This window comes from Sorex fumeus, unplaced genomic scaffold (assembly GCF_029834395.1).
Source record: "Sorex fumeus unplaced genomic scaffold, SorFum_2.1 ptg000098l, whole genome shotgun sequence".
Classification (NCBI taxonomy): Eukaryota; Metazoa; Chordata; class Mammalia; order Eulipotyphla; family Soricidae; genus Sorex; species Sorex fumeus.
The window spans coordinates 29788115-29802672 of NW_026606155.1; the positions used below are offsets into that span (position 1 = coordinate 29788115).

The 14558-nt window shown below is 37.3% G+C and overlaps 1 protein-coding gene across 3 annotated transcripts in view; it reads right to left on the reverse strand.

Annotated features, from left to right (window-relative positions):
- The window catches only part of FUT8 (fucosyltransferase 8), a 311640-nt gene that overhangs the window by 13130 nt on the left and 283952 nt on the right, over window positions 1-14558 (reverse strand). For all 3 annotated transcript variants that reach the window (XM_056133859.1, XM_056133858.1, XM_056133857.1), the window contains 2 exons: window positions 13640-13816; window positions 1387-1537 (listed from right to left, as the gene is read on the reverse strand). In XM_056133859.1, coding sequence (XP_055989834.1) covers window positions 1387-1537; window positions 13640-13816 — 328 coding nt within the window. The remainder of the gene's footprint in view (window positions 1-1386; window positions 1538-13639; window positions 13817-14558) is intronic.

Here is a 14558-nt window from a genome sequence, read left to right on the forward strand (position 1 = left end):
CAAAAGCTGAGTTGAGAAGATACACTAGTACTGAACTATTCAATATGCTAAATGTTTCTATCTATTCTTATTTGTGGAGAAATATAACCATTCAGTGCATGATCACTGTGAAAAAAATAACTGTCAAAAGTTTTTAGGAAGATTGTAATATATAAGCACTTTAGATGAAAAAAGGTCTCCCAGTAATATACTGTTTCTTCTTATAAAGTGCTAATCTAGTCCTAAGATCTGGAGAACACACTGAAATAAATATTATACATAAAATAGAACAAAGTTCTGCGAAAAGTATGCTCCTCAAGAATGAACAGATTTTCATTATCTGATATCTAGGTCAAAACTAACAGTTTTAAAAATCAATAATTCTACTACATATTCTTGAAAAGAGGGAGCACTGTAGCACTGTCCTCCCGTTGTTCACTGATTTGCTCAAGCAGGCCCAGTAACGTCTCCATTCATTGTGAGACTTGTTACTGTGTTTGGCATATCGAATACATCACAGGTAGCTTGCCAGGCTTTGCCATGCGGGCGAAATACTCTCGGTAGCTTGCCGGGCTCTCCGAGAGGGGCGGAGGAATCGAACCTGGCTCAGCTGGGTTGGCAGCTTGCAAAGCAAATGCCCTGCCGCTGTGCTATCACTCCAGCCCATGAAAAGAGGGAGAATAAATAATTTTCTTCCCGGAATGCTAACAATACCAAATGATAATGGTAGGTAGTATTAAGGAGGATTGGAAGAAGGAAATCAAAGCATAAAATACATTCCTGCAAGTTTTCTAAGGTAGGCAACTATTCAGATATGAATATATTTGATTTTATAGCTTTATAATAAGACCAGTGATTCTCAATGAAGGGCACTTTGCCTCCACTGCCCACTATTATCCTTGGGAATTTCATCAATGTCTAGAACATTTTAGGTTGTCAAAAATTGACATGGGGGGAGACTATTGGACAGAGCTACTAAGGACTCCTCAAAAATTTTAAAACAAATTATCTGTCCAAGTGTCAAAAATGCCTAGTCTGAGAAACCCTATACACTACAGGAACAGACGTTAGGTGGGACTAAAAATTGGGCTTACTGTAGGTTCAGAAGATGTGGTAAATCAAGAGACTATTTATTTATCCTTAACAATAATTATTTAAAACATAATATGTGGAGGTGTTACTCTTTATTTGCACTTCTGATAAGATAAGCACAAAATCCTGTTCTCCAAACATTTCAGTGGGACCAAGTATTTACAAAATACTACAAAAATATTAGAAAACTAAACCTGAGTAATAATATAATAAAATATACACACACAGATACAAACACTTTCTAACCATCTCTCAGGAAATTTCAAATGACTAAAAAAGTATCTCCCATTTGAAAAGTACCCTATCATCACTTACCTGGGATGAAAAAGTACACACTAGGAAGTCAGCCTGGGAGAGAAAGTGTATATCGAGGATCACTCCCCGAAGTGAATTTTCTGTGTATCGATTATGTAGTCCTGCTGACCAGGAGATAGAGTTATCACTAATAAATTCATAATTGGGGTACCTGAAAAAAAAAAGGATAAATTTATACAAGGTCACTGCAATTACACTCTACCACCAAGTAATATTCTGTAAGTGGAAGAAGACCAGCTCCTTTGACTAAAAGTTTCTCTCTTTTTGTGTGTCTGGGCTCACAAACAGTACTCAGGAAGTTTGGGAGCAACCTCCCCACCCTCTGCACATTATTCCAGCCTCAAGAGTCCTCTATGAGGGTTAAGGGAAGTTTTAATTATGATATTCAATAAAGTAGTTGGTGAGCATCTTTGAAATTATCAGAGGAGCAGAAATGATCTGGAGTTCTTTGTATACCGAGTGTTATGTGTATGAATATAAAGCATGCATAATTGCTATTAAAATGCATTTTCTTAGGGTCAAAGATTGTATAGATGTTAATGGATATGCCTTGTATACCTACTGAAAATGGATTCAAATCCTTGGCATCACATATAGTTTTCCAGCACCACCAGGGTAGTGTACACAGAGCCAGAAATAGTTCCCTGAGCACCTCTGGGTGTGGCCCAACCTCCTGACACTCAAAAAGTAAGAAATCTTTGGGTCAGATAGCATAGGAGGTGAGACACTTGAATGATGCTGACCTTGGTTTGAATCCATGGCATATGGTCCCTAAACCTCCATAAAAAGTGATCCCTGAGCACAGAGCCAGGAGTAATCCTTGGGCACCACTGGATGTAGCACAATACATTCCTTTAACCTCATCACACACACACACACACACACACACACACACACACACACACACACTTTATCACTTGATACCCCGTTATTCCTCAATTTACTCGAGCGGGTGCCAGTAACGTCTCCATTCATCCCTGTTGCGTGCTAGCGTAGCCAATGGCATCTGCTTGTTCTAGGAACATGCAGAGCCTCAAACCGATTATTCAGGGTCTTGATGAAGAAGTCTGACCATCTTGTAGGTGGGCGTCCACGCTATCTTTTGACGTCCCGTGGAATCCAGTCAGCAATGGCTCTAGTCCAGCGGTTGTCCGTAAACCTCATCATGTGTCCAGCCCATCTGATTTTTGATGCCTTGGCAAATGATACAGCGTCCCTGATTCTTGAGTATTGATGGAGATCGGAACTCCAGATTCTATCTCTCATTTGAGTGAAGTGTGATACTCCAAGCATAGCTCTTTCGATTCCTCTTTGAGAGACCTGAATAGCGTTCTCATCCTGTTTTCGTAGGGCCCAGGTCTCTGAGACATATGTTAATGCAGGAAGAACAGTGGAATCGAAGAGATGTGCTCGGAGCTGGAGGTTCTTTGTCTCTTAGTTATTTGTTCAATGCTCTTGAAGGCATTCCAAGCCGCTCTCTTCCTCCTGCATAACTCGGGTGCCAGGTCATTCATCATGTTGATTCTCGATCTAGGTATATATAACTGTTGCATTTGGAGATGGTGATTCCATTGAGAGAGAATGGAGCATCAGGAACAAGACTGTTTCTCATGAACATTGTCTTTTTGAGATTCAGTTGTAATCCGACCTTTCCACACTCACGGTCGAAGTCGTTCAGCATTTGTGCTGCTTGGCTGATGTTTGATGTTATTAGAATGATGTCATCAGCAAAGAGGAGGTGGTGTAGTTGCCAACCATCTATCTTCACTCCCATTCCTTCCCATTCCAGTTGTCACATGATGTTCTCGAGGGTGGCACTGAAGAGTTTTGGTGAAATGGTATCACCCTGCCGAACCCCTCTCTTGACATCAATGATTACTTCTTTGTAGAATGGTGAGATCCTGGTAGTGAATCCATAATAGTGCTCTCGGAGGATCCTGATGTATTGAGTTTGTATGCCCTGATTGGCTAGGGCTTCCATCTCAACAGAATCAAAGGCCTTCTTTAAATCAATGAACGTTAGACAGAGTGGCATCTTGAACTCCTGAGAAACCTCAATGAGCTTAGTTATGTGGATATGGTCGATGGTACTGAATCCTTTTCCGAACCCGGCTTGTTCACATGGTTGTTGTTCATCTAGTGTTCTGTCAATCCTATTCAGGATGACTTGAGTGAACATTTTTTAGATGACAGACAATAGGCAGATTGGGCGATAGTTGCCGATGTCGTGGATGTCACCCTTCTTGTACAGTAGTACAGTCTTGCTGGTTTTCCATTAGGATGGAACCTTGCATTCAGACAGGTAGCGTGTGAAGAGCTGAGCCAGTGTACTGATGAGTACTGATGGTAAGTTCTTCAGGTGTTCAGGTCTGACCTTGTCTGGGTCAGGTGCTCTTTGTTTCTTTACTGACGAGATGGCGTGTTGAATTTCGGAAGGGAGAACATTGGGAACGACACATCCATCGTGCGGAATTTGGTATGTGGCAAGTGGACGTGGCTATTAAAGAGATCTGAGTAGAAGTCATGAATAATCCTCTCCATTGCCCTTCTGGAAGATGTGATAGATCCATCAGGATGTCGGAGGGCAGTCATCTTGGTCTTTTAGTTGGTGAGGGACAGGCGGGCATTACAAATGCTTTTCCTGGCTTCTGCCACTACCAGCACCACTGCTCTCCTGTCTTTGAGGTCATCCTTGATCGCTTCTCTGCATTGTTTTGCCAGCTCGGACGTTCGCTTGCGGTTGCCTGAGGCATGTGCCAAGTCACGTTGGCGAATAAGTTCAAGAGTGTTCGAAGAAAGGTGGTTTTTTGTGGTAATCTCTCTCTTGGCATTCCTCGCACATTCATGGAGGTGCTGAATCATTCGATTGTATTCCTCATCAGTGTTGTCAATGACGGCATCTTCCCATGTTGCCGCAACAGAGCCAAAGAGCTCCCAGTTGGTAGTCATTCTGGGAGTTCTCTTCTTAAACTTTGCATTTTTTCTCCCCGTTCTGTGAGGTAGAGTTTTGCACAAAGGAGACGGTGGTCCGATCCCGTTTGGAATTTTGGGACAACAGCAACATCGGTTAGGGAAAACCACCGATTGAATATGATATGGTCTATTTCATTGTGGAACAGTACACTGGGAGACTCCTATGTCCAACGTTTAGATTCAGCCTTTTGGAACTGTGAGTTACCATGGATGGTCTTGGTTGACATGATGACACATACATATACACAAAATATTCCTACTTAGTTCATGACAAGGTTAAAAACAAATATTTATTATTTGTAATGAGTGACTTCTGTTTTCAAATTTGGCTATTGAGTTTTTCCTTTAGAACATAAACATGATGAAACTTCATTTAAATTTTTAATTTAGACTTTATGATAATTCTTACTTCTCTAACCCTTTTTAAATATATATAGTCATTTACTTATTTTAATTCTTAAGAACTTAGGTAATTAAACTTAATTTTTATGGTATCAATACACAAAATTACTGCACCCATCACCCTCCAAATTGTCCCCAACCATCCACTGCTGTCCACAAGTTACTCTGGTCTTGTCTTTATTCTCTTCCTTCACTCCCTGCATTACTTGACAACTGGTTGTGTATTCCAATGCCAATGGTTTGTCACTGTTTTTATTAAATAAGATTTTTAAATTGAATATCTGTGAGATAGACCATTACAAAACTGCTCATTGGGTTTCAGTCATACAATGATCCAACACCCATCCCTCCACCAGTGTACATTTCTCACCACCAATGTCCTCTGTTTCCCTCCCACCATTCCCCAACACCCGACCCTGCAGCCCAGTCTCTTTCTCTGGGAGGCACTTTTCTGCTATATCTCTGTCCATTTCCTTCAGTGCATTATAGTTTGCAGTACAGCTACTAAGAGGTCATCGTGTTTATTTAGGGAGTTTAGTATTTTTATCAGGATGGTAAGGTTGGAGAGGCTTTTTAACTGAGTGGCAGCTTTGGGTGTGGATATGACTGCAGACGCTTCTGGAGGTATAGGAGGGTGAGGGAAGGTAACCCATCCTGAACCCAAAAAAGTCTGGAGATTTTAGCCACAAACCCAAAATTTCAGCAGATTCTATCTCTGTGAGGTCCGTCCTGAGATGGTGGAATTAGGCTGCAGGCATGGCAGCGATTTTGGATTGTGGGAGCAAGCGGTTGCCATGGGCTTTGCTTGGGCAGGCCCCAGGCTAACCTACCCCTGATTTACTCTGGCCTGTTCAGCCTTGCATGGGTCAGAGATTAACTACGGCTTTTGATTTCTTTCAAGATTTATTTATAGGTCTCAAAAGCAAGGCTGATAAATTAGATTGTATAGCTGAGCTGGAGGTGGTTTGTGGATGTGACTCTCACATACCTAACTTTTGGTCTTTTAATTTCTCAGGAAACCTGATTCTGAGTTGTGGGCGTCTGGAAAGAGGCACAATGGCAATTTGGAGGCATCATTAGGCTGCTGATGCACTCATGGTTTGTCATTATTTAGTACTACTATTGTTTTAACTCTACATTTCATAGATAAGTGACAGCATTTAGTATTTTTCCTTCATCTGTCTTATTTCTCTTAACATAAATCTCTTCAGTTCAATACAAATTGCAGTGAACTGAATGACTAAATCTTTTCTTATAATTCCACTGTATTCTATTATTAACTTAATCCATTCATCCATTGTTGAAAATTTTGGTTGTTTACATATCCTGGCTACTGTTTTGAGCACTGCAATTTACACAGGTGCATATATATATATATATATATATGTATATATATTGGGTTAACTTTTTAAAAAAATTTATTTATTGAATCACCGTGAGAATAGTTACAAAGCTTTCCAGTTTAAGTCTCGGTCATACAATGATCAAACACCCATCCCTTCACCAGTGCACATTTTCCACCACCAAGAACCCCAGTATACCCCCCATCCTATCTCTCCCCCCAGCTGTGCGGTAGAAGATTTCCACTTTACTCTCCACTTTGATCATATTCAATATTACGACACAAGACCTACCATTATTATTTGAAAATTTCCCCAACAATCAGACTTGCCGAAAAGTCATCATTAGATGATTTGTTTTCTACTGCTGATTATGAAGAGCACATGATGTCACGTGGCCGCAGAAATTGGATTTCTTGTATTTCAGTAATAAGTCTGGAGGGATTTCTACCAAAAGCTGCTGGGTTCCAAGATTGGTTTGTGTGTCTCTAGGATCATGGCTGTTCAGGTTAATATTTTTATAGTTTGGGATAGATGCCAGTAAGTGGAATTGCTGGGCTGTATAGGTTCTATTCTTTTTTGAGAGATCTCCAAATTGCTTTCTTTATGCTGAACCAGATGATTTTCTCACCAACAGTGACTAAAGATCCCTTTCTCAATGTATGCCCAGCAACACTGGTTGTTTACAGTCTTTTTCATATATGCCATTCTCACTGTTGTGAGATATCTCACAGTTGTTATGATTTGCATTTCACTAAAAACAAGTGATGATGAGCACTTTTTCAGGTATTTTGTAGTCAATCGTATTTTTTGTGGAAGTGTCCATCACTCTGTATTTTTTTTAAAATAGGGTCTATTCTTCATCCTTAATGAGACATCTTAAGTAAGAATGGTAATTGAAAATTAATTATAATTATGAAAATAAACTTACAAATGTCTACTGAGTAGTATTTTAGTACTCTTGACTGGCATAACTGTTTAAAACATTAAAACAGATCAACTTTAAAAAGTCTATCATGATACATTTGCTCACCAAAGGATTCTTTTTTGAATTAGAGTTTTTATAATACCCTATGGTAAATAAAGCATCTTAGTGCCTAAGGCATAACTTCAGTTAAGCTGAAAACTTTGGGAATATAAAAAGGTGATAACAATTGTACTTACATTTTATAATTTCATAAAAACCAAATATACCAAGCAATGAAGGTATGCAAAGTACTAAGAAGAGTAGCTGGAATCTAAATGTGGAATAAATATTTACTGTGATTATTAAAACATCTCTCAGAAATCTGGTTTTATTCCTTACTTCTTTAGGTTACTATTCGTGCTAATACTGCATGATAGCAAAGATTTTAGCAGTCCCTATCTCTTTTACCTTAATTATTCTCAGTGGCTTTTGTTGTCATTGGATATTATATATATTTTCTATCTGCATTCTATAAAAAAAGCATTTCATTTGCTTTATTAACTTTACTATTCATGGAATTTACAAGAATATCTGGAATAAAATAATACATATTTACTAAGAGAATAGAAGTCCCTATTTTAACCCTGAAAGAAATATTTCCTACAAATTCTTGAAACATTTCATTATTGTTTCATATATAATGTTGATAAAAAAGAAACACAAGAACCTTGTTTCTGGCTGGGGTCCTTGCCCATGTGTATTCTGCAAGTTTTCTTACTGTCTCCATGGTTTTCTTCAAATAGTTTGGTTTCCTCACTTTTTATTGGGGAACCAAACTCAGAAGTGCTCAGGGACTACTGCTGACTCGGTGCTTAGGAGTTACTCTTAGCAGTACTCAGGGGGCCAAAGCCTGATGGGGACTGAACTCATGGTTCCTGTAAGTCAAGAATGGTCTAGTACTGTAACGCTATCTCCCTGAACCTTAGTGATGGGTACTCGATCATTGTATAACTGAAACCCAACCACAAAAATTTGTAAGTCTACAACTGTACCTCATGGTATTTCACTAATAAAAATAATAAAATAAAATGCACTAAAAACAAGAAAAATAAATAAAATTGATGGGACAACAACAACAAAAAATAAGCTATAGGTACTTAAAGCTGTTTATATCAATATGTTCTGTGTTAAAATCAATTTGTTATATACCACTTTGTTTAAAGTTTTTTTTTTTTCCAGAATCTACTGATCATATTAAGTGAGGATTTAACATAACAAATCAGTTTCTTTACAGTTTTCCCTTAAAATTGGAATCAGGCCTTATTTTTCTTTGCATTACAACATCTAGCACTCTACATAATAGCATGAGAATAAATAAGTGAGTGCTAGCTACATTTGGGGCTTTTATCCTAATTCTCTAACAACTGCTTCAGATTTCTCTCTGGATTGCACAGCCCCAAAGGAGTTTTTTGACACTGCCTCTAATAATGACTGTGAAGGCGAAGTCTCTGAGCACTGTATCATACTAGTATTCAGTGTTCAGATCCATTTGGCCTCATTATTTTTGACATTTTGCTCTCCTCAGCTCTGAATCAGGGAGATGAAGGAAATGTCACATTCATCCTAAAAAAGAAAAGTCCCCACCCACCGAAAAACCCATCTTAATGTTATTCCTCTGAAGCTGCATACCCAGGCAGGGGTAGAAACAAATAATTATGAAAAGGCGGAAGAAGAGGAACTGTTAAAATATAACAGTATAACTTTATTTTTGAATAAAGACTAACTCTGTCAGCACAATTTAGTTTCTCAGTAGAAGAAAGGAGTGATCCTTTTGCTGAGATATGACACTGACATTAATTCCCTTCCTAAAGTCCCCTTCCTGGAATCAAACCAAAGGTCACCAAAATTCCAATGTCTTATTGCCATATGCAAAAATCTCTTGAAGGATACCGAGGGCAGGAAACTCTAAAAACAACATAAAAAATAGGAAAGGGAGATTTTACAATTCTAGTAAAAGAACTTTATGCTCAAACATGTTTATATCTTGTCTTTGGCCCGCAAGTATCTTAGGAAAGGGATTCTTTCATTGTGAGGTTCCAAAGACTAGCAATGATAAAATGAAGGGTTTTTTTTTTCTCTCCCAACTTAAAAGATTTATTTTTATATTGCCACAAAGGACCCACCTGAAGTTATAAACACCAAATTTTATTTTCTATTGTCTTCCTCATAAGGGAAATAATGCTTATGATTTCAAGGTACTTGCTGTACAACTTCTTAAGAACACATACTGCAATTATATGCTCCATATATATTGCCTACCAGTTGAATACTCCCATAGGTAGTTCATATTATCATTTACTTCTTTTTGTATTTAATAAATGTGAAGAAATTTACCACTATTTACTGTTGATTCTTCATTTCACAGGACAAATAACTGTCTTGCTTTTATTTATTTAATTAACTTAATTTTACAGAGAGATCATCCTGCATTCTTGATAAAGATCATATGTACGTACTTAATCTGGGAGATTATTTTCCTCCATTTGTTTTTCTGTTGTTGCTGCAATGTACCAACAATTACTGTGATAGTACTTGGATTGCTGATGCTGGTCTCATTAACTCTAGTAGCAGCATTCTATTGCAACCTACAGAAACTTGAGGTGTAATACCAAGCAGTAAAGCACTAACTACTCATCTTCATAAAGAAGCATTACATATAAAACAATCTTATGATAAACAAACTGAAAAAGGATTCTTCTCTGTGTGAATCCTATGTATCATTTAATTCTTCATTTGTCTCATATTCTTGGTTTAGGGGCCACATCTGGTAGTTCTCAGGGCTTACTCCTGGATCTGTGCTGAGGGATTCCACCTGGAGGGGTTCAGGGGACCATGTGTGATGTCTGGGACTGAACCCAGGTGGCTGCATGCAAGCCAAGTGCTTTACTCGCTTCACTAGTTCTCCAGCCCTAAGTATTCATCTCTTTACTCTTTTGAAGCAGAATCTCTTCTGAGATTAATTTGTACTTTTGGACTCCAATAATAATGGCAAAGATTTAGGTTTTTAGATAAACCAGTTCTGGAAGGGTCTAAAACAGAGTTAAATCAGAACTTAAAAATGTTCATGTATAATAATGGAGCAAAAGAGCATTTAAATTCTGAGAAAAACTTAAAAATGACTTAGAAAATTAAAAGTAGAAGATTTATTAGGAGAAAAGATGTATATAACATGTTACAACTAGATTGATAAACGGCACATGGGCTATCATGGAAAGAACAGTGACTACTAGCTGTTGACCACAAAGAATGAATTTAAATTCTACTATTCCTACATTCCAAATAGATAAGAGAGTCTTTCACTTGTGACTTGTTTACATTGAGATCTTCAAAACAAGCATGTACTGACAGAAATTTAGATTCATTACACATTTGACTTGGAATTAATATTTGGTCACTGTGCATTCAGAACCTTATACTGATGCCATACTTTTTTGCAACCTCCACATTTATTAATGTAACCACACAGTGGGTTGCAACACAGTTTAAGAAAATAAGCAATAGATAATACTGTCACATGCACCACAACAGTTTATCATGCTCTCTGTAGATCAAAACTATAAGTTATTCTTTCTTTTCTTTTAAAAACTTTTCTGCACCCCACCTGGAAGTACTCAGAGGACCATTTTGCAGTACCAGAAATGGAACTAAGATTGGATGCATGTAAGGCAAACACATTAACCGTTGCACTATCTCTCTGGCCCCTAAGATATCTTTACTTTTACCTAAATACATCCAAGTCCAGAAATTGACCTTAAGAAAGAATGTGGATAATTTTTGGGAAACACTGGAGAAGCATTATTGATAAAAGTTAAATACCGAGAGTATTCGATATGCCAGACACAGTAACAACAAAGTCTCCAGTGGAGACGTTACTGGGCCCGCTCGAGCAAATCGACGATCGATCAACGGGAGGGCCTTTACTTTATTGTAAATAATCCATTAATCCAATATTAGGAAAATAATAGGAGAATATTAGGTAAAATAAGTAATGGTATATCCACATGTGGATACATAGTCATTACAAAAAGATACAATGATTTTTTTCAATAAACTTAGAAAACAGAGCTACTACTTATTAAGTAAAAAAGGAGTTCAAATTGTATATAATATAATCAGCTATTAAAATGTGTAATTATATAAATGAATGAGGAATGTCAATATTTAAACAGCTGTTGCCACTGGGTGATAGGGTTGTAAGTTAGTATTTTCTTCTACTTGCATACTTAGCGTCCTTCATATTTTCTAATAAGCACAAATTATTTTTCTGATTAAGCAAAAAAGAAATAAGGAAAAGAGCTTGCTAAATATTTAGGAAATAAGCTTGTAATATATCCAGAGACAAATAAAAAACGTATAAAATAGTATTAAATATTTTTCAATCAAGCTATAAATTCAGTATAGTACTTTATTTTACTTATTTATTTTTTGGTTTTAGAACAACACCAGCTGTTCTCACTACTGTCATGGCTCTGTGCTACGGAAATCACTCTTGGTAGTGCTCAGGGACTATACTGAACATGGGTCAGTCATGTGCAAAGCAAGCACCTTAACTGCTGTACTGTATCTTAGGCCTCACAGGATGGTATTTTAAAATAGAGTATGGTGAATCATTTTTATTTTGTTTCTATCTAATCCATCTGATCAAAAATGAAAAGCATATGTAAAAATAATGTATCACGAACAAATGTTTAATTAATCTGTAATTCTTACATTTATAGAATAATTATAAATATATAAATTGGCTTATTACTGTTGATAAATTTCTTGTCTTCTGTATAGAGGTATGTGAGAGAAAGTACTTAGAGATTCTAAGAAGAATAAAGCAATTTATATCAGTTGAACTTGCATTCTGAGAGGGGTAGAAAAATAATTTAAATGATTACTTACAGAATTTGATAAACACTTGCACTATAGTCTGGGGCTATTGCTGGCCTCCTTGCCTAATGGTTTGGGTCTGAAGGTTCACTGCTAAAGCAATGTGGTACTTGGGTCAAATGGTACTCAGAGGCAATTGGTGGTGCTGAGGGTGGGGGGCCTGTATGGCCAAGAATCAGACTCTCAAGATTTTCACACACAACTGGCACAGGTTCTACCATTTGAGCTATCACCCCAACTAGTAACTTCTTCCTACTCCAATTGTTACATGATACAAAAAATAATTCAGCTAAATAATTTAAATGATTGCCTACTAATATATATTTTAATTTGTGGGATTAAAAATATGATTTAATATTTATTGTGCACTTTTTAGAACAGAAGATTTGAGGCACTATGTTGAAAGTACTTATAATCTATAGAAAAAGTAAGCAAGTGCTAAATTCTAAGACCATCTTATATTTAGTCAAAAGATGATTTCTGGATTGGATGGAACCTAAGCAGAGCTAAAATTATGATTTTTTCCTTCATTCCCTATTTTCATGCACAGCTAATATGCTTTTAATTCATAGAGAGTAAATAAAGGGTATCTAGTCCATTCACCAACTACTTTGAAAATTCCTTGAGAGCAGAATTTCCAGAAGCCAGCACAATGCCTGAAATACAGGCATGATAAATAAATGATGATACTTTTCAATATGTACTAGAAGCTATTACTCTCTCATTAACAAAGTTTATTTTTGATTTATTTACTATTCTTTAGGGCTGGAGCAACAGCACAGCAGTAGGGCATTTGCCTTGTGCGCGGCTGACTGGCTGAGCTGGGTTCGATTCCACTGCCCCTCTCAGAGAGACTGGCAAGCTACCGAGAGTATCTCGCCTGCATGGCAAAGCTGGCAAGCTACCTGTGACGTATTCAATATGCCAAACACAGTAACAACAAGTCTCACAATGGAGACGTTACTGGGTCCGCTGAAGCAAGTTGATGAACAACGGGAGGAAAGTGACAGTGACAGTTACTATTCTTTAATGTAACATTCAAATTCCAGAAGATTTTATAAAATGAAAACTTATATCTTCTGTATGCTTTCAGGTTCCCATAATTCTTTTTTTAATTTTAATGTAGGAGTATTGCTATTTATTCAGCCATTGATAAGGCTCACTGAATTGGTGCCCATTAATTAATGAAAATAGTGAGACCAAAAAAGCAAGAAGCTGGAGTGTTTTATTGTTAGCAGTCCTTTATAGCAGTTCAGTGTTATAGATTGAATTCTTAGTTTTGCCTGGAATTCACGTTGAAGCCCTATTTCCCAGTGTGATAATATTTAAAGATGAAGCCTTTGGGAGGTAATGAGGGTTAGATATGGCTATGAGGATAGGGCTCTCATGATGAACTTAGTGCCCTCATAAGAAGAAAAATCAGAAAGTTTGCTCTCCAAGTGCACAAAACAGTCATATGAGTATATAGCAAGATGGCAAATGCCTATAAACCAATAGAAGGAGCGTAAGAATAAAGTTTCTCTTTGCAGGCACTTCCACTCTGATCATAATAATAGTTATACATATGTAATTATTTTGAATTAAAATTTCCTAGTAATACTTTAAATAAGTCATCCCTTAAGTCAAAGAAATTAAGGATTCTTTACAATAGAAAAGAGATCATCCCAGTTTAGAATCACTAGCTCATATCACTTACTTTGTTTTTGCCTCCTTTAATAAAGAAGGGTCATCTGTGGCCAAATATATTCTTTTTTTATCTACTTGCATTCTGCGAGCAAGAAGTTGAAAATGTTCTTCAACATGTACCATGTATTCTTCAATGGGATGAAAAGCTGCTTCTGTTCCCACTTTGTCTGTCCGTCTGACATGGACTCTGGAGGGTAGAGACATAGAGGGAGAAAGTCAGATTCTATGAAAAATGATCTGATTCATTATAGACTTTTAGGATACTCAACATTATGTCCCTTCTTTTACCCACATTTTTACCATTAGAAACAATAAAGCAAGTACCAAAAAACCAAATACATATATATACATACACATACATACTGCATGTTAACCTAATACAAAGAAAATGAGAAAATAAAGCCCTCAAAAATACTTTCTTAAAAATTGGCAAGTTAGTAAGACAGAGAAGGGACCACTCTGACAATAATAGTAGGAAATGATCACCTTGCACAAGAACTGAGTATTAAAAATAGGTAAAGTGATAAATACAACAACCTTTCAGTATTTGTATTGCAAACCACAATGCCTAAAAGGGGGAAGGAAAAGGAAGAGAGAAAGGAGAGAAAGGGAGAGAGGGAGAGGGAGGGAGAGGAAGCTGGAGAGTGAGAGAGGGAGAGGGAGAAAGGAGGGGGTAAGAGAGAGAGAGAGAGAGAGAGAGAGAGAGAGAGAGAGAGAGAGAGAGAAGTGCCTGCTATATTGGCAGGTTGGGGGGTGGGGTGTGATGGGAGGGAAATTGGAGATACTGGTGCTGGGAAATGTACATTGGTAGAGGGATGGTTGATGGAACACTGTATGACTGAAACCTAATCATGAACAGCTTTGTAAAGGTCTATCTCAGTGATTTAAAAAAATTATAATAAAATGAAAAATTAAGTTTGAGAGATAGC